Source organism: Prionailurus bengalensis, chromosome C2, assembly GCF_016509475.1.
Source record: "Prionailurus bengalensis isolate Pbe53 chromosome C2, Fcat_Pben_1.1_paternal_pri, whole genome shotgun sequence".
Classification (NCBI taxonomy): Eukaryota; Metazoa; Chordata; class Mammalia; order Carnivora; family Felidae; genus Prionailurus; species Prionailurus bengalensis.
This window is the reverse complement of record NC_057350.1, coordinates 70386002-70407848: the sequence shown is the minus strand read 5'-3', so window position 1 is coordinate 70407848 and position 21847 is coordinate 70386002. Positions and strand designations below refer to the sequence as shown.

Below are 21847 nucleotides of genomic sequence, written 5' to 3'. Positions count from 1 at the left end.
TGCCCAGAGGGGAGGGGAAGTACCTTCAGGAGCAGCTGGTACTTGGTGATCCTCTGGACGGGCTTGATTAGGTAGGAAGAGATGGAGTTGGCCAGACCATGCCGCTGCTGTATCTCCTACAGGGATGAAAACAGGCACCATGACATACAAAAGGGTGTGTGTATGAGTGTATCTTGGGAGGAAGTCGGTGGGGTGAGAAGAGAGCAAAAGGAAAAAGGGTAGAAAATTATGAGGAACCGTTCTTTGATGGGGAGAGAACCAAGAGAGACCAAGATGAACACACAGAGAAAAGGAGAGGTGGTGAAAGGGGAGGAGCTTTAGGGAGAGAAAGCAGATTTGTGTGTCAGAAATGAAACTTATAAAGAAATGGGGAAGGATAAAAGTGGAAAACAAGAGTGAGGAGGTAACAGCAGACAGAAGGGTAAAGGAGAGGTGGTGAAGCAGAAAGTGAAAGGAAAAATCAACCCAGAGCGGAGGTGATCACAAGGGGCTAGCAGGACGATGAGAATAAGGGCGTGGGGCTCGGATTTCTATGCCGATGGCTCCTGAGTCTTCCTCTCCCTCAGTCTCCTTAAAACAGCACGAGGGCATATCTCCTTTACCATCCCTTCTCTCTTCAACTTAGACCCATCCCAACCCAGAATCACCACTGTATTCTTTACAACTTCTTCATTGTGATCAATGGCATCTCCCTCATTTAGGTCTCTTGAGCTGATAGCCATGGAATCACTTTTAGTTGTTCTCCTTGTGTTATCCCCAGTGACAAGTCTTTCCTCTCCACGCCATTCATGCCCAGGCTACACCCATGACCTCCAGCTGCTGTTAGGGCCTCTAGCCTCTCATTTTACACCATTCTCTATCCTGCCTCCAAAATGACCTTCCACGCCCCAAGGTGTAGGTGCTGTGAAGGTTAGTGAAGGGTCTATGTAGTCCCCTTGCCTCAAGAACCTCACACACCAGGTGGCTCAGAATACTCACACACATAAATAGCAACAAAGGAGATGGAAGGTATTCCCAGCGAGAACAGAGAGCAATGGCTGGGCTCAGGAGTGGTGGATGGCTTAGTAGAGATAAAGCCTTCAGCTGAGGTTTAGAGGATAAGTGGGGGTGGGGAAGTGCAAAACTGGACGAGTGGCATTCTATAAATGGAAAGCATATAAAAAATGCACAGGAAATAATCATTGGGTATTTATATGATAATGAGGACCATGCAGAATGGTATAGAGGATGTACACCTGGAGTCCAGGAAAAAATGAAAAGTACAGTTAGATAAGCAAGATATATTTAGGCCATTGATAGGGTTGAGCTAGATAAAAAAAAAAAATAGGATTTGGTGGTGAGCTTCTCAATGGAAAAGTACTGTAGATCTTAAATAGGAGAAAAACATGGTGAAAGCGATGTCTCAGAGAGAGCAATTTAGCCTAATAACAACATACAGGGCGGAGGTTGGGATATAGAGATGGAGAAACCAGTTAGGAGGTTGTTGAAAAATCCCAAGCATGTAAACACAGAGTTACCATGCGATCCAGCAATTCTACTCCTAGGTATATACCTGAGAGAAATGAAAACATACTCCCACACAAAAACTTATATACACTGTTTACAGCAGTATTATTAATAATAGTGAAAAAGTGGATACAACCCAAATGTCCATCAATTGATGAATGGAGATATACAATGTGAGATATCCATGCAATGGGATATTATTTGGCCATGAGGAGGAATGCAGTCCTGATATATGCTATAACATAGATGGACCCTTGAAAGCATTATGCTAAGTAAAAAAAGTCAGTCACAAAAGAATACATATTATATGATTCAATTTTTATGAAATGTCCAGAATAGGTGAATCTGTAGAGACAGAAAATGTACCATTGGTTGTTTAGCACTAAGGACAGGTGGGAGGATAAGGTGGGGTGATGGCTAAAGGGTGTGGGGCTGCTTTTTGAGGTGATGAAAATGTTCTAAAATTGACTGTGGAGATAGTTGCACATATCTGTGAATATACTAAAACCATTAAAGTGTTCACTTTAAATATACATATAACGTATAGCTATATCTATCTATCTATCTATCTATCTATCTATCTATCTATCTATCTATCTATATCTGTAGGTGTGTACCACGGGCTTGTCCTAGGCTAGGGTCAGTAAGAACAAAGCACTGGGAGGAACATTTAATTAATTAATCAACTCGTTAATTAATTTAATGTTATCCATTTTTGAGAGAGGGAGAGTTTGAGCAGGGGAGAGGCAGAGAGAGGATCTGAAGCAGGCTCTGCTCTGACAGCAGAGAGCCTGCTGTGGGGCTTGAACTCATGAACTGTGAGATCATGACCTGAAGCAAAGTCAGATGCTTACCCAACTGAGCCACCCAGGCGCCCAAGAAACATTTTAAAGTTATGTGAGAGAGGACTTGTCATGTGGCCATGAAGGAAGGGGAAGAAAAGGGAATAAAAAACAATTTTCGCATTCCTGCCAGCTATCCCAGAAGGTAGCAACTTTCTCACCCGTGTGCCTCTTCCCTAGAGGTGTGGAGTTCTAGCTGGACTTGTCCGAGGGTGATGGGCAAAAGAGCTGGCAGCCTGACCCTCTGGGCAAAGGAACATCGTCTGTTTACTTGGCAGCTCTGGCAAGAGAGCACCGGCAATAGGGCACCTTTGACAGCCGTCCATCTCTGCCAACTCTGGGAAGGCTGCATGTGGGGCAGCGAGGAAGGGAGGAAGGCGTTGCCTCCGGGGGCTAGGTCCGCCGAACCATGCTTGCTAACCAGCTTAGCATCAAACACCACAGCCTCACAGCTCTCACATCCGAAGTAGAAAATTCTGGATCGTGTGAAGGTGTGCCCCTTTCTGGAACTTCAATGTTCTGTGCACTCTTTACGATAATGGATACTAAAAGACAGCCTTTCTTAAGGGCTTATCTCTTTTATAGAATGAGGGCCTAAAGCAGATATTTTCTAAGTGAAGAACTTAGGGAACCCTTTCTGATGAAACGGAAAAAAAGCTACAAATATTACGGGTTCTGGAAAGCTCTGGGAACAATCAGGAGAGGTTACTGAGAGGTTACTGTTCTCCCTCTCCATCTCTATGCCAAGATCCAGGGACTCCTACCTAGTGGACGGTTTTCCTGGCTTCCAGTGGTCTTCCCAACTAAAGTAGAGGCTCATCAGGCACTATGTTGGGAATGGAGGGTGGGGGAAGGGTGTAAAATTTGGAGGTTATCTAACTTACTAGTCAAAGTCTAGAAATTGGCTAGAAACAGGAATATGATGACCATAGGACTAAAGGAAAAGGCCAATTAGCACCGCACACTATGATGTGTACAAAATAAACCAAGCAAATCATCAGCCAACCTCAAGGGGCTCATAGGTGGGAGGAGGTATGTGTAATAAAAAGGTACATTGATAACCTCCATAAGGGAAATTGTTATAAACACTATAAGAGAGATACAAAGTATAACACATGCATAGGGAAAGGGAAGGGTTCCTGCAGGACACATTTGACTTTTAAAGGATAGAAAGAATTCCGAAGAGTGACAGTGTGTGCGTGTGTATGTGTGTGTCTGTGCAGGTGCATTTTACACACAGAGTGGTAAGGCAGAGAGTGCACTGTGAGCAAAGACGAGGAAGCGGGGGAGTCTGAGGCATGCTCAGAGCACAGGACATGGATGTTCAGAAAAATGCTATGTGGAAGACAGGACACAATGCATTTAAAACTTCACAAACACCCTTCTGCATACTATTGATGAGTAATCGACCAGAAACATGTTAAAGAAAATACATTATTAACAGAGGTAATAGTGGTAGAGAACATCCAGTATGATATCCAATAAATTCAGATACCAAGTTAAAGAAGTACTTTTCTTGAATTTTCTGTTTTATCAAATCTAACCTTAAAATTCCAGTTTGGGACACTCAGGACCATTTGCATATCAACGCTTCATTTAAAAAAGTCATGTATGTTTTTTCTTGCCTGGCTTTCTCCCATTCAAGGGTCATTCCTTTACAGAGCAATGAGACACTTGTGGAATCATTTCTATTTTGGCAGCATCAGTCTAGAAAGATGCTCAGAGGTTCATTTTGTAAACTTGAATATGGGAATGATGTTTAAATGTCTGTATTCCTGAAGGTGCCTAGAACACCATCTTCTCTATAGTAAATACTCAAATATTCATGGGAGAAATGAAAGCAGGTAGGCAGAAACACAGACTAACAAACATTAAAAAGTTCTGTATTTCAAGTTGTTGTCACTTCTGATGGGACTACCATAATGGCCATCACTGCTACAGTCTCTTTCTCAGTGAACTTCCCTCCCCCAATTTCTTCACGCCTCGTTCTTCCCTTACATCCTACATTGACCCATTTGATGCTGTTCACTTTATAGCCAACAGGTCACTCTTTTGGGCCTAGCAATATGTAGACTTATGCCATCATTCACTAGCAGGGATGGATCCTTGTTCTAAAGCAAGGGACCAGACAAAAGGTACATCCGTGCCATCTTTGCTTGGCTTCCATTACAGCCCAAGTGATCAGCACTGGCTGTGCTATAACTCTCAAAGTCCAGGCCAAACCCAAGCCAATCATACCAGAATCACAAGGGTGGGACCCAGGAATCAGTATTTTCAAAACTTCCCAGGTGATTCAAATGTGTAGTCAAGGTTGAAATAATTGCATGTGAGTAGTGTCTCTCAAACTTGAGTGGCTTCTTAAAACTCAGATTGTTGGGCTTCAGCCCTGGAGACTCTGACTCAACAGATCTGGGGAGGTGGTCCAAAATATGCCTTTCTAACAAGTTCTCAGGTGAAGTTGATGTGGCTGCTCTGAGGACCACACTTTGAGAAGCCCTGCATTTGAGGGAGCTGTGTATGAAGGAGCTGTGTATGCATTTGAGGGAGCTGTGTATGAAGAAATGAAACATCTTAACGTGTGGGTTATACTGCCGGTCTCTCTGCACACAAGATGGTGGCCAGCCCAGTTTGGTGCTGAGGCATGAAGGACCAATGTTCCTTGTCTAAAACCACACCACTTGAGATGGGATGGGGTAAAACAAAAGACAAGCACTGCTTTGGCTTTTCTCCATGCTTTACTCCTGAGATAGAGGTTTGGGTGGCCAAATTAAAAAGAGGACTAAAGGATAAAAACCCACTATCCCAAAGTAGAGAAACATTTCCACCCACCCACTCATCAATGACTCAAGAATGGAAAATCATGGCTTACATCAAAGAAGGTGCCTGCATGCTCCAGGATCAGCTGGTTGGAATCAGGCTTGTTTTTACAGTAGGTGACGTACATCTGAAATTTGTCTGCCTGAAAAGAACAAAGGCAATGACAGGTAAGCGTCCGTTAGCTGCTCCCTTCTGTTGACTGTGCCTGAAGGACCCAGCAGGGGTTGTGTAGTTAAGCTCTCAGATATTGTGTGGCACAGGATTATCTGTGGCAAATGTTCTGGGCTTATCTGCCCGTGTTCCCCTAACAAACTTGGAGATACTTTTCTCCTTTCTGCAGGTGGAGAAAGCTTGCTGAAAGTGAGCTTATTTTAATACTAGACTGTACTAGAAAGACTTTGAAAACCCAATTCACATAACGTATTTTGAAGTTGGATAGAATTTGTTTAGACGTCATCCCTTTTCTGGATTACCTACAACTGTCCTTCCCATCTTGAAAAATGATAGCATTTTCTCTAAAAACAAAACTCAAAGAATGAAAATAAAGTGTGATCTCAGAGGAAGACCTGACTGTATCCCAAATGTCTCCATTGGGGGTAGTTTGTAGGCCATGCCAAGTGTCTATGCCGTCATCTCCAATTTTCCAGAAGCAATGATGGGGGAAAGGAAAGCAAGGGGACCCTCTAGGGACAGGGATGAACAATGAGTCCTAATCCAATTGTAACTTCAAGCCAACAACCTTGTAGCTTGGCAAAAAAATCATTTCTTGTTTCTCTTAGTACCCTCTGGGTTAATACTCCATGTCCCTGCTACTGGGAAAGGTGTGCATATGTTGGCCACTAAGTAGTTTTCCCATTTGTGAAATGCTGCCAGTGTTGGTGCCTACAGAACACCTGGGATATCCTCTTCTGAGACAGCAGCCCAGATAGATATGTGTTAAGTATAGCAGGTCTCATTCATGCCAGCACTATGCTCAGAGCTTCTCTTATATATTAACTCATCTGATCCTCCTGAGAACACTATGCAGCATCCCCATTTTACAGATGTGAAAACTGCGGCACTGGTTGGTTAAGTAACTTTCAATTCCCACAGTTAGAAAGTGGTAGAGCCCAGGCAAGCTGACTTCGTGCTTCTTGGTCATAACCACTGCCTTCCAGTATACTGAAACAACTCTTTCTAGCCTCATATGTGAAGATTATGAGACTTAACAAAGTCACCTTGGGATAATTCTGGGAAAAATGTGCCTATTTTATGCAATCATCAAAGGTTTTCTGAGACCAATTTTAGGGCTTATATACTACCTGGGAGGCATTTATCAGCCCTAGGACATAATGATAAATCCTACTTATGGCTGATTGTTAGGCAGATCCACAAATTGTATGAAACAAGATGTGAAAAAAAAATCCCTTCACTTATTTTTTTCCTCTACATTGGCTGTGCAAGGGATCATAAATTGTTGATCAGCATTAATGTGAACTGTGCACAGGCTCATGTATTTAGAGGTAGAAAATGTATTAACACAAAGTCTGAAACTTCCTTAAGAAATGATAGTATGCCAGGAAGCAAACACTAAGGTTTCATGTAAAGAAAACAATTCAGGTCTTAAGCTGTGGAATTGGCTGTGCTATTTATTACATGTCAGTGGACTAGTCAACCTCCTAGGTCATCTAAATTGTTTCCATCTATAAAATATAAGGCATAACTATAGCCCTACCTATTCCATAGGTTGTTGAGAGCATAAAATCTCTGAATCACGAATACATTTTGAAAAGTAGCCGATTTTGAGTGGAAATTATAATGAGATAATTATAAAACAGAACTCCTGACCCCAGGGAAGGATTTCCATATTTAGTTGCACTTAGTATCACAGGTGGATTTCCCTGGAGATGTCTGCATTCCTGTCATGAACCTGAGCTCAGAATAACATGGTGTGGATGCTAATGGAGACTAATGTTCCCATTTATATAATTAGAACCTGGTACATTTAGCCCATTTACTTGGCCCATGACAATAGCACCAGGAAAGAAAATGACTAGACACTAATTTTGTAGGTCAGAACTGGGATGGATACCTATGGAATCTGTTTTTCTCTATGAAGGAAGAAAATGTAACCAATGGTTTGATGGATTCCTGAAGGCCTAATTTTGCCCTAATCCTAATCCTGTAAAAACAAAACAAAACAAAACCAATGGTTAGAACTGGAGTGGCTCCTCTATCATGGGTGGTGATCCTGTTCCACTCTCCTGATGTCTCAGTTTTAGAAAGTTCCTGGAGAACTCAATGTGGAGCTTGGACACAATGTCTAAAGACTTTTCCCAAGGAGGACTCTGCTCCTTGGGGATGGTCTGCTCCTCTCAGATATACTTGTGCCCCCTCCCTAGAGTCCCTGGCACTGTGTTAGAATGTCAGTGACACTAGCCCTCAGGTCAGGCAGCAAACAGTATGCCATCTGACACCATGTACCCTCCTGGAAAGGATGGCACAGTGGGAGAAGAAGCATTTCAGGTCAGTTACCCAGGTAACAAAGCAGTGTCCCACATCCTCAGGCAGCTGCTCATACTTCTCCAGCTCTTTGAGGAAGATGCTGCAAGGGGAGAGAAAGGCTGGATCAGACATCTCTGTACTGCCTCCCTCCCCACCCAGATGATTATGCTGCGGCCATCACAACCCCGTAAGCTCTCCGTTATTTACACTTGGCTTCTGCATTCTTGAAGTGATACATGGTGAGGAGTAGTTTTAAATATATTAGAACTGTTTTCATTATAATTTACATTCATTGATTAATTAGTGCTACTTAAAATTATATTGTTTCTCTTACGGATTTACATTTCTCAGGTTGAAAAGAAATTAAATATTATACTTGTGTTGGGACTTCCATTTTAACTGCCACCATGAATCTATTTTTTATACAAGTAATCTGAATACATGGTAACATTAAAAAAATTTGTAAATACAGATATCAAAAACAATGAAATAAATATCATCTATGATCCCGGAGATGTAGTGGAAACATTTTGAGTCCTATAGTAATTTCTTTCCAGTTCTTGGCTTTCTTCTTCTACCAGCAGGCACTTTGTGCTAAAAGTTATGAGTTAATGTTTCCTAATGCAGACATCATTAGGAAAGAAAATTCAATATGGAAAAAGTCACAATATATTTCAAAGCTGAATTGAATTACCAGGGAATTATCTGCCTCTGTGGATATCTATGCCATGGTTCCTTTATGTGTGAGTAAATAATGAAGGGCTGACTATACCAATTTCAAGTTCATATATTAAACAATTGGATTGGGCTCAGAGAATATAAGCTCTAATGAGCCAGCATCACCAGAATGGAATTTGTTTTTTTTAAATCACACAGAAAGGTTTAGGGTGCCTGAGTAGCTCAGTCGGTTAAGCATCCGACTCTTGATTTCTGCTTAGGTCATGATCATGGTTTGTGAGTTTGTTCAAGCCCTGCATTAGGCTCTGCACTGACAGCGTGGAGCCTGCTTGGGATTCTGTCTCTCTCTAACCCTCCCCTGCTCTCTCTCTCTCTGAATAAATAAACATTAAAAACTAGAAATCACACAGGGGTTTTAAAATAAAAAATAATTATGATGCTGTGGGGAAACTCACTGATGAAAATGGAAGCTATAATCTTTTCAAAGGGCAATTTGACAATACCTACCAAAATAAAAAAAAATGTATACTTATCTTTTGTTTCTGCAACTTTAATCCTGGAAAATTTCATATATATTTTAATCTACTTACGTAGAGGATGATGTAAACATGTGTATTCAATGTGTTACTGTTCATAATATTAAAAGGTGGACTGTAGGTGACAAAATAACCCGTATAGCCACAGAACCGGATAGTACACAGTTATAACAAAAATGACAAGGCTTCCTATGTTTTCACATGAAAGATCTCCAAGGCAGGCTGTTAAGTAAAAAAAGCAAGGTGTGGAAGAATGTATACAACATGCCGCCTTTTGTATAAGTAGGGAATATGTACTCTTATTTCCAACCCAAGAAATTAATGGTCAAAGGGTACAAGGTCAGTTATGAGAGGTAAATCGTGAGAGCCACTATAAGCATAGTACCTATAGCTAACAATATTGTATTGTACACTTAAAGTTTGCTAAGTGTACGCTTACATTAAGTGTTCTTTCATCATCATCGTCATCACGATCATCATCATCATCATCATCATCATCATCATAGAGGGAGGATACTTTGGGAGGTGATGGATATGTTCATGGCCTTGATTATTGTGATAGCTTCATGGGTGTACACTTATCTCTAAACTCATCAAATTGTATATATTATACATGTACAGCTTTTTACATGTCAATCAAAATTTGCTATGGTGGTTTCTTTAAAAAAAGGTCACCAAACATGAACTATTGGGACTTAATCAAGATAAAAAGCTTCTGCACAGCAAAGGAAACAATCAACAAAACTAAAAGGCAGCCTGTGGAATGGGAGAAGCTATTTGCCAACAACATATTTGATAAAGGGATAGTATCCAAAATCTGTAAAGAACTTATCAAACTCAGTACCCCCCAAAATAAATAACACAGTGAAGAAATGGGCAGAAGACATGAATAGACACTTTTTCAGACATCCAGATGGCTAACAGACACATGAAAAGATGCTCAACAGCATTCATCATCAGGGAAATACAAATCAAAGCCATGATGAGATGTCACCTTACATCTATCAGAATGGCTAAAATTAACACAGGAAACAAGTATTGACAAGGATGTGGAGAAAGGGGAACCCTCTTGCACTGCTGGTTGGAATGCAAACTGGTGCAGCTGGTCTGGAGAATAGTATGGAGGTTCCTCAAGAAACTAAAAATAGAACTACCCTACAATCTAGCAATAGCACTATCAGGTATTTATCCAAAGAATACAAAAATACAGATTCAAAATGGTACATGCAACTCAATGCTTATAGCAGCATTATCAACAATACAATATACGTTGTATATATATAATGTATATATACACACACATGCACACACATACACACGTATATATATACACACACACATACACACACATACACATATATACATATACACATGTATATATATACACACATACACATATACATACAATGAAATATTACTCAGCCATCAAAAAGAATTAAATCTTGCCATTTGCAATGATGTGGATGGAGCCTGAATGTATTATGCTAAGCAAAATAAGTCAATCAGAGAAAGATAAATACCGTATGCTTTCACTCATATGTGGAACTTAAGAAACAAACAGATGAACATATGGTAAGTAGGGGGGAAGAGAAGAGAGGGAAACAAACCACAAAAGACTCTTAACAAACTAAGGTTGCTGGAGGGGAGGTGGGTGGGAGATGGGCTAGATGGATGATGGGTACTAAGGGGGGCACTAGTTGTGATGAGCACTGGGTGTTGTATGGAAGTGAATCACTCCTGAAACTAATGTTGCACTGTATGTTAACTAAAATTTAAATAAAATAAATTTAAAAATTAAAAAAAAAGTCATTACCATAGGAAACCAGCTAAAGGAATAGGGTAAAGATAGTGGTGAGTTGGAAATCCCAATCTATATTTTTTAATTTAATTTTGAATTTTAAAATTAATTCAAAATTAAATTAAAAGATATAAAGCAGTTCTGAATCATTCCACTACTTACTTCCAGCATTGGAAAAAATAAATTGTATTGATTTGACCTACTCTGGCTCCTATTGCCCAAGCATTCTGGCAGTATCTGCTACTTGTGTTTCCCCTTCAACAACATAAAAAGATGTTGTTTTTAGTTTTAGTAATATTTGGAAGGCCAAAATGCTAATAATGATTGGTGGGATCACATATAATTTTTTTGTCCACCTGCAATGCAAGTTTTTCTATAATAAATGAGCATTGCTGTAATAATAAAGAAAAGTCACTTAAAAATTTTGGGGGACTCTTAGCAATACCCATTTGAAGATAATCATCCTCCCCTAACGTGAATTTTAGAGCATCCTGATTTGACTCATGGAACAGAAGTAATTATAATGCAAGTTGGGCTTTCAAAATACAAATATGCAGTGCTCAAAAATCAATAAAGTATCATATTTACTGACATGGTTTTTTAATGTTTATTTATGTATTTTTAGAGAGAGAGAGTGAGCAGGGGAGGGGCAGAGAGAGAGGGAGACAGAGAATCTCAAGCAGGCTCTGCACTGCTAGTACGGAGCTCGACGTGGGGCTCAAACTCATGAACCGTGAGATCATGACCTGAGTGGAAATCAAGAGTCAGACGCTTAACCAACTGAACCACCCAGGTGCCTCAAGTGATACTTTTAGAAGAACTGCAGGTGACGTACATGTACTTAATATGACTTCTAAAACATAAATAGGAAAAAATATTATATAATGCTGTAATTGAGGCTCAAACTTCTTTCCAGGCCAAAAAGGAAACATCCTTTTTTGCTGCAAGAGAAGCAGTCTGGCTCCCCACCATATCACATCATCACTGAATTCTAAAAGACACTGAGGAGGGAACCTGTTGGGATGAACACTGGGTGTTGTATGGAAACCAATTTGACAATAAATTTCATAAAAAATAAATAAAAATAAATAAAAGACATTTATCATGTGGTCCTTCTCTGTGAGGAACACTAAATAATATAATGTACAACATCTTCATAAGTACTCTTTCAGAAGGTGTTGAGCTATTCTTTACGTGGACATTTCTCATATAAATCTTCACTATAAATCTCAGTGAAGACAATGATTAGAACGTCAGCTCTGTCCCATGATAGACTGAACAGGGCCTGGGGTGTGGACTGGAATGACTTGGTGACGAGGGAGGAAATCTGATGGGCTGTTCTAGGATAATGACTGGTGAAAGAAAATGAGTTACTTTAAAGAAAGAAGGACCCAAAAGGAGAGAGGTCCTGGAAGAAGAGAGAGAGGGAAAAAATGGGTAATCCAAAGGTCCCTGGCAATTGGGATAAACTCTCTCAGCTTGTGGAAAACCTCTTCCTCCCTACTCTTGGGATGTCACTCCAGTCCCCTAAGCTCTGACTCCCACGGTATTTAGGCCCTTCTACGTTAGGGTGATCAAATAAACAAAACAGCCAGATCATGACATTCCACACAGGATACAACTCAGGGAGACTTTCCTTCTTTCCTTGACTTTTGACCTAAGGTCAAAAGTGACCTTGCTGACCTGGTCACTTAAGGTTAAATTTAAGCAAACAGTGGTAATTATACCAACAGAATTGATCCTTGATCTAGATGCTAAAGACAGTGCTAGGAATTTTCTTTAAAATCCTGATACACTAATCATGACTTTTTGTGATAGCAGCTATCAAAAACCTATGAGAGAATGCTCAGTTTGAAAATTCTGAAGAAATGAAAGCCCTGTAAAATGAATTACATGTCTAGAATACTATTTGTATAATTAATGCCTTTCTGGAAAATGAAGGTTTTAGCAGCAACGGCCACTAGCCCACCCATCTACTGATCCTGTCTCTCACTTTCCTTTCCTCCCAGAGCCAAGCACAAGTTAAAGAGCCACAGTTCACACTTACTCACAGTTGTGTGGGGGGGAGTTTCTTCTGACGCCTCATTTTTTGCATCTTTGAACCACAACCTCGTGGGGTTGTTGTGAGGATTTAATAAATCCATGTAGGTAAAGAGACCAACCCAGGGCCTAGCATACAGTAGACATTAAATAACTACTAGTTTTTTAGGACCAGTGCTTCCTAATCTTAATAAAGTCACCATCTGATAAACATACATTTGCACACTCTTCCCCATTCCTGGAGACTCATTCCTAGGGAACTCTCCCCTAGGGGAGACTGTGTTGGAAAATTGATACTAGATTACCTTTCCCTAGAAAATATCCTGGGAAAATCGTGATTGGGTGTTATAAAAATTGGATTCCAAGGTCACATATCATTTAAGTTTGGGAAATATTGCTAAGCTGGTTTCTTTACTGGAGGGCTTCCAAAATCCTATAAAATGATGAGGTACATTTTACTGAAGTAAACAGTGTGCAGTGCTTCCCAAACTTCTTTGCAAGTGGAACTCTTTTGGGGGCAGTATCAGACCTTGTCTCAAGGAACACTCCTGGAAACCCCTAGTTAATGGCCCTTGTACCTGGCCATGCACCGCCCTCTGGGGTTAGGATCTGAGCTGCTGTATTATTCAGAAAAGCTCCCTGGGTAATTCCACTGTATCCAATCCATAGACCAGCATTTGATGGTAGCTACCCCAGATTCCAGTTGGCAGATTCTATATTGACTCTGTATGACTTAATTTTTTAATTAAAAAATCTAAGAATTAGAAAAACTACTTTGTGCTGGGCATATCAATTCATAACTTTGAGTAAGACATTCATTACCATCTTAATGTGATTGTTGAAGGCAAGTGGCAATATTAAACTTTATTTTGCTTTTTAATTTAAAGGTTATGAAGATGATAGATTATGTAACTCTGATCAATATCATTCTGTCTGCTTCAAGTGGACGTGATGAGTTTAAATTAAAGCATAAGAGGTCACAACACTCTTCACAAATGATAGAATATTCCACTTCAGCTCTTCTATAGCCACATTTGTCCTCACCATTTCAATAATTATACATAGTAGATCATGAGGGAACAAGCAAAGCAAATAGTTTAAGTGTTTGTGTGAATGTCTGGGGTTCTTTCTGAAATGAATACAACTTTTAAAGAAATGTCACAATCTAAACAAAGTCATTACTCTATTAAATTACCATGATGCAATATATTGTACGCTTTCTGAGGAAAATGCTTCCCTCTGACTTTGTACGGAATCTTGGGAAATGAAACCTCTAGCGATTATTGATGGAAAAACTTTTAGATGGTCTGTGATGAAGTACTGTGGAAACAGCACCATTCCAAACGTACATTGAGTCATTTTGATTTTGTTATTTTCTCCAAAGGTAAATTTGTTCAATGGTCTCACTGATTCTAGAGAAGTGCATCCATCAGTGTGGTCCAGCAGACAGACCTTTACATCAAGGGGGCGGTCCGCATTTAAAGGGTTATATATTTGATGATGATGATGTGTGTACATACGTGTGTGTGTATGAATGACTCTCACGCATGTGCACTTGTTAGAATGATAGAGGTAGTGAGAAGGGGAATGAAGGTAGAGGCCATGGCAAGGAGAAGAACAATGAGGAGGATATATATATAAATAAAGCCGGAGGTAGGGTACGGAGAAAGCTCTTAGGTTCACTTCTTTGCAGGAAGTCCAGGATGTTGCCTCCTTATCAAAGCCAGGCTGGTTACTGTTTTCGTATAAGTGGAGCTAGACATCATTTCTAAAGAATCCATCAGTGGCCAGATTCAGAGGCTCTGGATTACAGGGGCTAGGACAGCTGATTAGCATACCGGGACAGCTATTAAACCAATGAGGAGTCGTGTGCAGTCCAGGGAAGGTGTGGGATTATTCAGGGGGTTGTTTCAGTCAAGTCTGATCACCTGGGCTGAGCCATGTGAGTCACCCCTCTCTGTCCCTTGATTACACACCAGGAATTTCAGCCTAGATTAGAGATGAAGGGGAGAGGTGTCCAGGGCTGGGCTTCTCCTCAGCACATTTCTGCCCTCAGGCTCCAACCTCAAGAAGAATTTACCTTGCTGCACTGCTACCTGTTGAATATGTTTCGCTAATGCTTTCTAATCTTGTTTAACTTGTGTGATCAGATGAGCCAAAAAGCATTTGCATAGACCTATAGCTTATTTTAATGTTAAAATAAACATAAAAAATCTCACATTTAATGTCATTCATACCCATGAATGTGCTGTTCGGCAACTAGGTACAGAAGCTCAATAGTTAGTGTGCACAACTAAAATTAACATGACTTTGACACATCCACATAAATGGCTACACTTTGTCTTGCTTTGGGTGTGCCCCAGTATCCACAACCAACACCAATGTCCACAGCTCACTGAGAAAACAAACCCCAACAACAAAACCACAGGTGAATTTCTATGGGCTCTCCTGATGGCTTGTGTAGGGCTTGCAGTTAGCTATGCCTTAGGGTATGGGTTTAGGGCCCAAGAAAAACCACAGCAGGCCTTCCCCTTCCTTTTTCTCTGACATTTGAATGTTAAGAAAATGACAGTGTGATTTAATAGGGAGTTATTCAGACCTGAAATCTTCGCTCTGCTACCAATAGGCTTGGGCAGGTCACAGACCTTTGTAAGCTCCAGTTTCCATAAAACAAGGGAGGAGAATAGAACTAGACTGTCTTTAAAGGTTTTTCCCAGACTTTTATATTTTGTAATTCTGTGATTTCTATAAATGAGATAAAACTAATACCAAGGGCACTAGGAGGGGAGATGCAGCATAGAAGGCATAGAATGGGCATATTTTAAGCAAGGGTGTGTGTCGGGAAGGGATAGTAGAGGCAAAGCAGGAAGCGACCTGGTGGCCCAGCGGACACTGCTGTAGGCTGCACATCCTCTCTCTCACCACTGGGTGGAGCCAGCTCCTCGCCTTGTAGCTGCAGATGGCCCCACGGCGTTGCAGGTTTAGTGGGTGGAAACCAGCATTAAATAAGGAGGAGAAAGTGAAACAGAACCTAACCCCAAATATCAGAATGCATCAGACATAGGGTGTTATTTTGACAAATTTAGTTTCCCTATTACGTATAAGAATGTGCATTATCAGGACATAATGTTATAAACTTTTTCTTTGGTTCGTGATCAAACATGTTTGATAAACACCTTGCTGATGTTCCCTTCCAAAATAGAATTGTAGCCCTAGGGAGGTCTAGGTCTCTATCTACCTAGGTCTCCATCTCTCCTCCCCCCACACCCCCATAACTTCCCTTCTGTCTCCCCTCTCTAACCTCCCTGACTACTGCTTCCCTCCCCTCTCTCCCTCCTTTCCCTCTTCTTCCCCTTGTTACCCACCCACTTTACTGCTCTCTCTAGCCTCTCCTCTATCTAGGTATTTAATCCCTCTCTATCCACCACCTTGCTTTGTGCCCCCCAACCCTGGCCAACGTCATTTCTGCCTGGAACTACTTCCCTCTTCCACCTCTCCCTTCCTCCACCTCAATCTTACCGCACAAGACACAGTGGAACTGGGAGCCTGACACCGGGACCTTGCCCCACCCCTCCCCCAGGGTTGAGACTGACTCACAAACTTCTCCCTGTTGCCTCTCTCAGCCTCCTTGCTAGACTTCACCACTCTCCTCCCTTGGCAGGCCTTTTTTCAAACTTTCCTCCATCATTAAGGGAGCCATCCCTGGTTGTAGAAATACTACCAGCTACTTAAATCCAATCTCAAATGCCCTCCCCTCTGTGAAACCTTTCCTATTTTTCCAACGGAAGCTATTTTCTTTGCTCCTTTTAACTGCATTTGTGCTTCCCTCCACCCTGATCACAAGGACCTAAATAATTCCCAGAACTCAGGGGGCAGAGCCTGCGTTTGATTCATCACTGGGTACTAGCTCCAACTAGCACAGGGCTGGCCCAAGAAGGAACTCTGGGAAGATAATGGAACTGTGGGCTGGGCCACTGGTTCACTGTTATTTCCCATCACTTCCCCCAGCTCTCCCCCACTGCTGCACACCATCCTCTGCTGCTGGCTGACCTTGGCCACCTGGTACCCTGGTGGGCTGACTTTGGCCCGGCCAGTGTTCCCAACTTAGTCACACATAGCTCAGGTCCTTCTCCCTCAGCCTCGAGCCCAGAAACTCGAGGGCTGGGACTGCATTGGGTAGAGGCCAGGGCCAAATCTAAGCTTCCAGCCAAGCCAGCAGGGAAGAAGTGTACCAGAGAGATATATGGCTCTGGTTGTCAGTCTTCCACTTGCCTTTCCAACCCTTGCTGAAAAATTACATATTTCAGGTAATTATTGTAAGACTGTGGGACCTTGGTGACATACCTGTGGAAGAACGGGGTTGAAGTGTTCCTCAAATGTGGGGATCCACCTAAAAGCTGGTTAGATATGAATCAAATCAACCAGCTTTTGCAGTCCCAGTTGGTGGTCTATGGAGTGGGGGGAGGGGAGAGAGCACTGACATGGGAAACCAAACCCCTGGGATCTATGCCTGATCTTTAAAGGGGGAGAGGGTGTCCCACACTGGGTAAGTCACTGGCTCCTTTCTGGGTCTCAATGTCCTTATCTGTAAATGGAGATAGTTGTACTTGATGGTGAGGAAGACCGTCAGAGCCCTGAGAGCAGAGATTTTATAAAAATGTTATTACTCTGGGGCGTGTGGGTGGCGCAGTAGATTAAATGTCCGACTTCAGCTCAGGTCATGATCTCGCCATTTGTGAGTTCCAGCCCCACATAGGGCTCTGTACTGACAGCTCAGAGCCTGGAGCCTGTTTTGGGTTCTGTGTCTCCCTCTCTCTCTGCCCCTCCCCTATTCACACTCTGTCTCTCTCTGTCTCTCTCTCTCAAAAATAAATAAACATTAGAAAAATTTTTTTAATGTTATTACTCAGACTCACATACAAATAACATAAAAATAACTGGAAAGCAAAAAAGTAAAGTTCAGATTCAACTGAAGGTGATAAGCATTTTAAACCATTGTCCTTACTTACAGAAGCTGAAAATCTAATAAAGGCAAATTGAAAATAAATAATTTTTTTGAATTACAAATTGCAAGTTGGTTAAAAAAAACAACCATTACTTGGGGGGCGCCTGGGTGGCTCAGTCAATTAAGTGCCGGACTCTTGGTTTCAGCTCAGCTCATGATCTCACAGTTCATAAGTTCAAGCCCCATGCCAGGCTGACAGCTAATAGTGCGGAGCCTGCTTGGGATTCTTTTTCTCCCTTTCTCTCTCTTCCCCTCCCCTGCTCATGTTCTCTCTCTTTCTCTCTCTCAGAATAAACAAATAAACTTAAAAAAAAACATTACTGTTTGGGGGCTCTATTTATGGAATATACTATCTTACCTGAGTGCTCCTGCAATGCTTAGCAAAATACAATAGAAATGGATTTAGTTCTCGTGTATATAAGTTTCATTATCTTTATGATTTTATAAAAAGGAGGTATAGTATGAAAATGGGGAGAACAGAGGGTAAAAACTAAGTATCATTCCATTTATACCTCCAGTTTCTCTAAAACCATTACTTACATTGAATTGTTCTTCTTCACAGAAATTTTGGTGCTTGAGAATTTCTCTGTTCAATATTTATATAGACAAAGGTCCTTGAGAATGATAACACACACATACACACACTAATCTTGGTTGTCATTTTTCAAAGTGACACCATTTAAAAGATCAACACTAACAAGCTGAGAAATTTAACATATTCTTCATATCAGCCTTGGTCTACGTAATAATTTCCTAGTGGCTCAGCTAACTGTATCATTCAGGTAGTATGAGCTACCTCATTCAGGAGCTCAATCTCTCCACTTCCCAATATTCTTTTCTCCCTCCCTCCCTCCCTCCTTCCCTCACTCTCTGGAGCATAGGCAGATAACCTAAACTGTGCACTAGTAACGAGAGGAATGTGTCTGTTAGTGGCACTTAACCGTAACTTTGTAAAGATGCAAACAACTGGGGTTAAAAAGAACCTTTGGATATTTTCAGGTTAAAAAGTAACTATTTCATAAGTATTCCTGAAAAGCAAACAGGTGTTTGGACCATTCTATGGTCCTCCCATTAAGAAGCTCCCAGGAAGTTAGTATCCAAAATATATGAAGAATTTATACAACTCAACACCAAAAAGCCCCCAAACAATACAATAAAAAAATAAACAGAGGACCCGAATAGACATTTTCCAAAGAAGACATACAGATGGCTAACACAACATGAAAATGTGATCAACATCACCGATCATCAGGGAAATGCAAATCAAAACCACACTGAGATACCACCTTACTCTTCTCAAAATGGCTAAAATAAAAAGACAAGAGATAACAAGCACTACAGAGGATGTGGAGAAAAAGAGACCCTTATGCACTGTTGGTGGGAATGTAAATTGGTGCAGTCAATATGGAAAACTGTATGGAAGCTCCTCAAAAAATTAAAAATAGAAATACCACATGATCCAATAATTCTACTACATTTTTACCCAAAGGAAGCAAAAACACTAATTTGAAAATATACATGCACTCTATGTTTATTGTAGCATTACTTACAATAGCCAAGATAAGGAAATGACCTAAGAACCCATCAACAGATGAATGGACAAGGAAGATGTGGTGTAAACACACACACACACACACACACACACACACACACACACACTGAAATATTACACAGCCGTAAAAAGGATGAGAACTTGCCAGGTGCAACAACATGGATGGACCTAGAGGGCATTATGCTAAATGAAATAAGTCAGACTGAGAAAGCCAAATGCCATATGGTTTTACTCATATGTGGAGTCTTAAAAAACCCAAATGACTAAACAAACAAAAAGCAAAATCAACCTATAAATATAGAGAACAAACTGATGGCTGCCAGACAGAGGGGCATGGGGAAGATGGGCAAAATGGGTGAAAGGAAGTGGGAGATACAGGCCTCCAGTTGTGGAATGATTACGTCACAGGAATGAAAGGCGCAGCATAGGAAATACAGTTGATGGCCTTGTAATCATGTTGTATGGTGACAGATGGCAGCTATGCTTGTGGGGAGCACAGCGTAATACACAAACTCATCAAGTCACCATGTTGTGCACCTGAAACTAATGTGTCAATTACACACAAATAAAAAAAACTAAAAATTAAAAAAAGAAGCCTCCAGGAAACTCCTTCATTCAGATATTCAATCATTGTGCTATGAAGGCTATAATTGTTAAGATTCTGGTAGTGATGAGGGAAAAAAAACCATACCTAATGGTTTTCCCTATCTTGAGACTTTCACAAACAAAAGACTGAATTATGACTTAAGTGGCACTAGCCATTAGTCTGCAAACTGTAATTCTATTTTTAGTCTGTGAGCCCATCCATCCATCCATCCATCCATCCAACAAATATTTACTTAAAGTGTACTGTGTGCCAGGGTATGCAGTAAAAGACATGGTCTTTTACAGAGTTCACATTTCCTGCATTTTCAAAGTTGCCTTAATTGCCATTTTCTCTCTTATTTATTAGAGATTTTAGAGGTGTTATGCTTTTTTCAATTTATCAACATGTGTATGGCATAAAGGGAAAGCCCACAATATGAGAAAAGCCTTAGCCTCCAGATACTGTAGAGAATTAATACACAGCTTGATTTTCTTGGATGTTCCCTAAACTGTGAATAATTTAAAACATTAATTTTTTTTGGTGGAGAGCTTACTCTATGCAGAATTCTTTTCTTTTTAATGTAGAATATACTAATGATTCAGCATTAGTACTAATATCAGTAATTATGCTATACTATAATACAGTGGTTGTGCTGGGCTCTGTATTGGGATAGAGAATCAATACTGAGTAGACCTTGACCACCATGATTTCAGGGGTTCTTTTTCCCTCTTTTTTTTTTTTTTTTGCAGTTTATCTACCTTCTTTTACTTTACGCTAGTAATATCAAATTACTTGCTCAAGTTCTTGAGTCTTATTTACTGCTTCTAAGTTGCTATGGTCTTGGAAATGACCTAACCATCTAACAAGATTGTTAAATAATCTAACAAGAGGTAAAGTGGTTGTTGGGACAGATAGAAAGGTGCTTCTCCGGAAAGATAAGAGCTGTATCTTTGTGATATCTCTTTTGGTTGCTCAGAGGTTGGTTTTTATTTTCTTCTGGTTTCTTTTTTTTTTTTTCCGTTTATTTATTTTTGGGACAGAGAGAGACAGAGCATGAACAGGGGAGGGGCAGAGAGAGAGGGAGACACAGAATCGGAAACAGGCTCCAGGCTCTGAGCCATCAGCCCAGAGCCTGACGCGGGGCTCGAACTCCCAGACCGCGAGATCGTGACCTGGCTGAAGTCGGATGCTTAACCGACTGCGCCACCCAGGCGCCCCACTTCTGGTTTCTTAATAACATTATAAATAGGTAACATTTGCTGAATAGCTGTGTTCTTGATAATTAAATTTATGCCTCTACAGAATGTAGTATTCCATGTGGTTTAACTTGAGGGTTTCTTAGAACTATATTTTGTTTTTGTTTTTGTGTTTTTTTTTTTAATTTTTTTTTTTCAACGTTTATTTATTTTTTGGGGACAGAGAGAGACAGAGCATGAACGGGGGAGGGGCAGAGAGAGAGGGAGACACAGAATCGGAAACAGGCTCCAGGCTCCGAGCCATCAGCCCAGAGCCTGACGCGGGGCTCGAACTCCCGGACCGCAAGATCGTGACCTGGCTGAAGTCGGACGCTTAACCGACTGCGCCACCCAGGCGCCCCTGTTTTTGTTTTTTTTTTAATGTTTATTTATTTCTGAGGCAGAGAGAGACAGAGCATGAGTGGGGGAGGGTCAGAGAGAGAGGGAGACACAGAATCAGAAGCAGGCTCCAGGCTCTGAGCTGGCAGCACAGAGCCCGACGCAGGGCTCGACCTCACAAACCGTGAGATCATGACCTGAGCCAAAGTCAGTCGCTCAACCGACTGAGCTACCCAGGTGCCCCTAGAACTATATTTTGTAACTGGTAGCTGTTTCAGCTACTTAAAAATTACCAAACTGCTTACTATGGCTTACTAGAGTGATATCACAAAACAAGAGTAAGAGGTAGATACTTTGTTACTTTGAAATGAATATTCTTTTCCCTTATACATTGATTTGGCAAAAGCAGGGCTCACAGGAAGTGCATGT

At 41.0% G+C, this 21847-nt stretch overlaps 1 protein-coding gene across 20 annotated transcripts in view; it reads right to left on the bottom strand.

Moving 5' to 3' along the window:
* The window catches only part of KALRN (kalirin RhoGEF kinase), a 677424-nt gene that overhangs the window by 226514 nt on the left and 429063 nt on the right, over nucleotides 1-21847 (bottom strand). For all 20 annotated transcript variants that reach the window (XM_043594359.1, XM_043594361.1, XM_043594360.1 and 17 more), the window contains exons 26-28: nucleotides 7680-7749; nucleotides 5218-5307; nucleotides 24-116 (exon numbers count right to left, since the gene is read on the bottom strand). In XM_043594359.1, the coding sequence (XP_043450294.1) occupies nucleotides 24-116; nucleotides 5218-5307; nucleotides 7680-7749 (253 nt within the window). The remainder of the gene's footprint in view (nucleotides 1-23; nucleotides 117-5217; nucleotides 5308-7679; nucleotides 7750-21847) is intronic.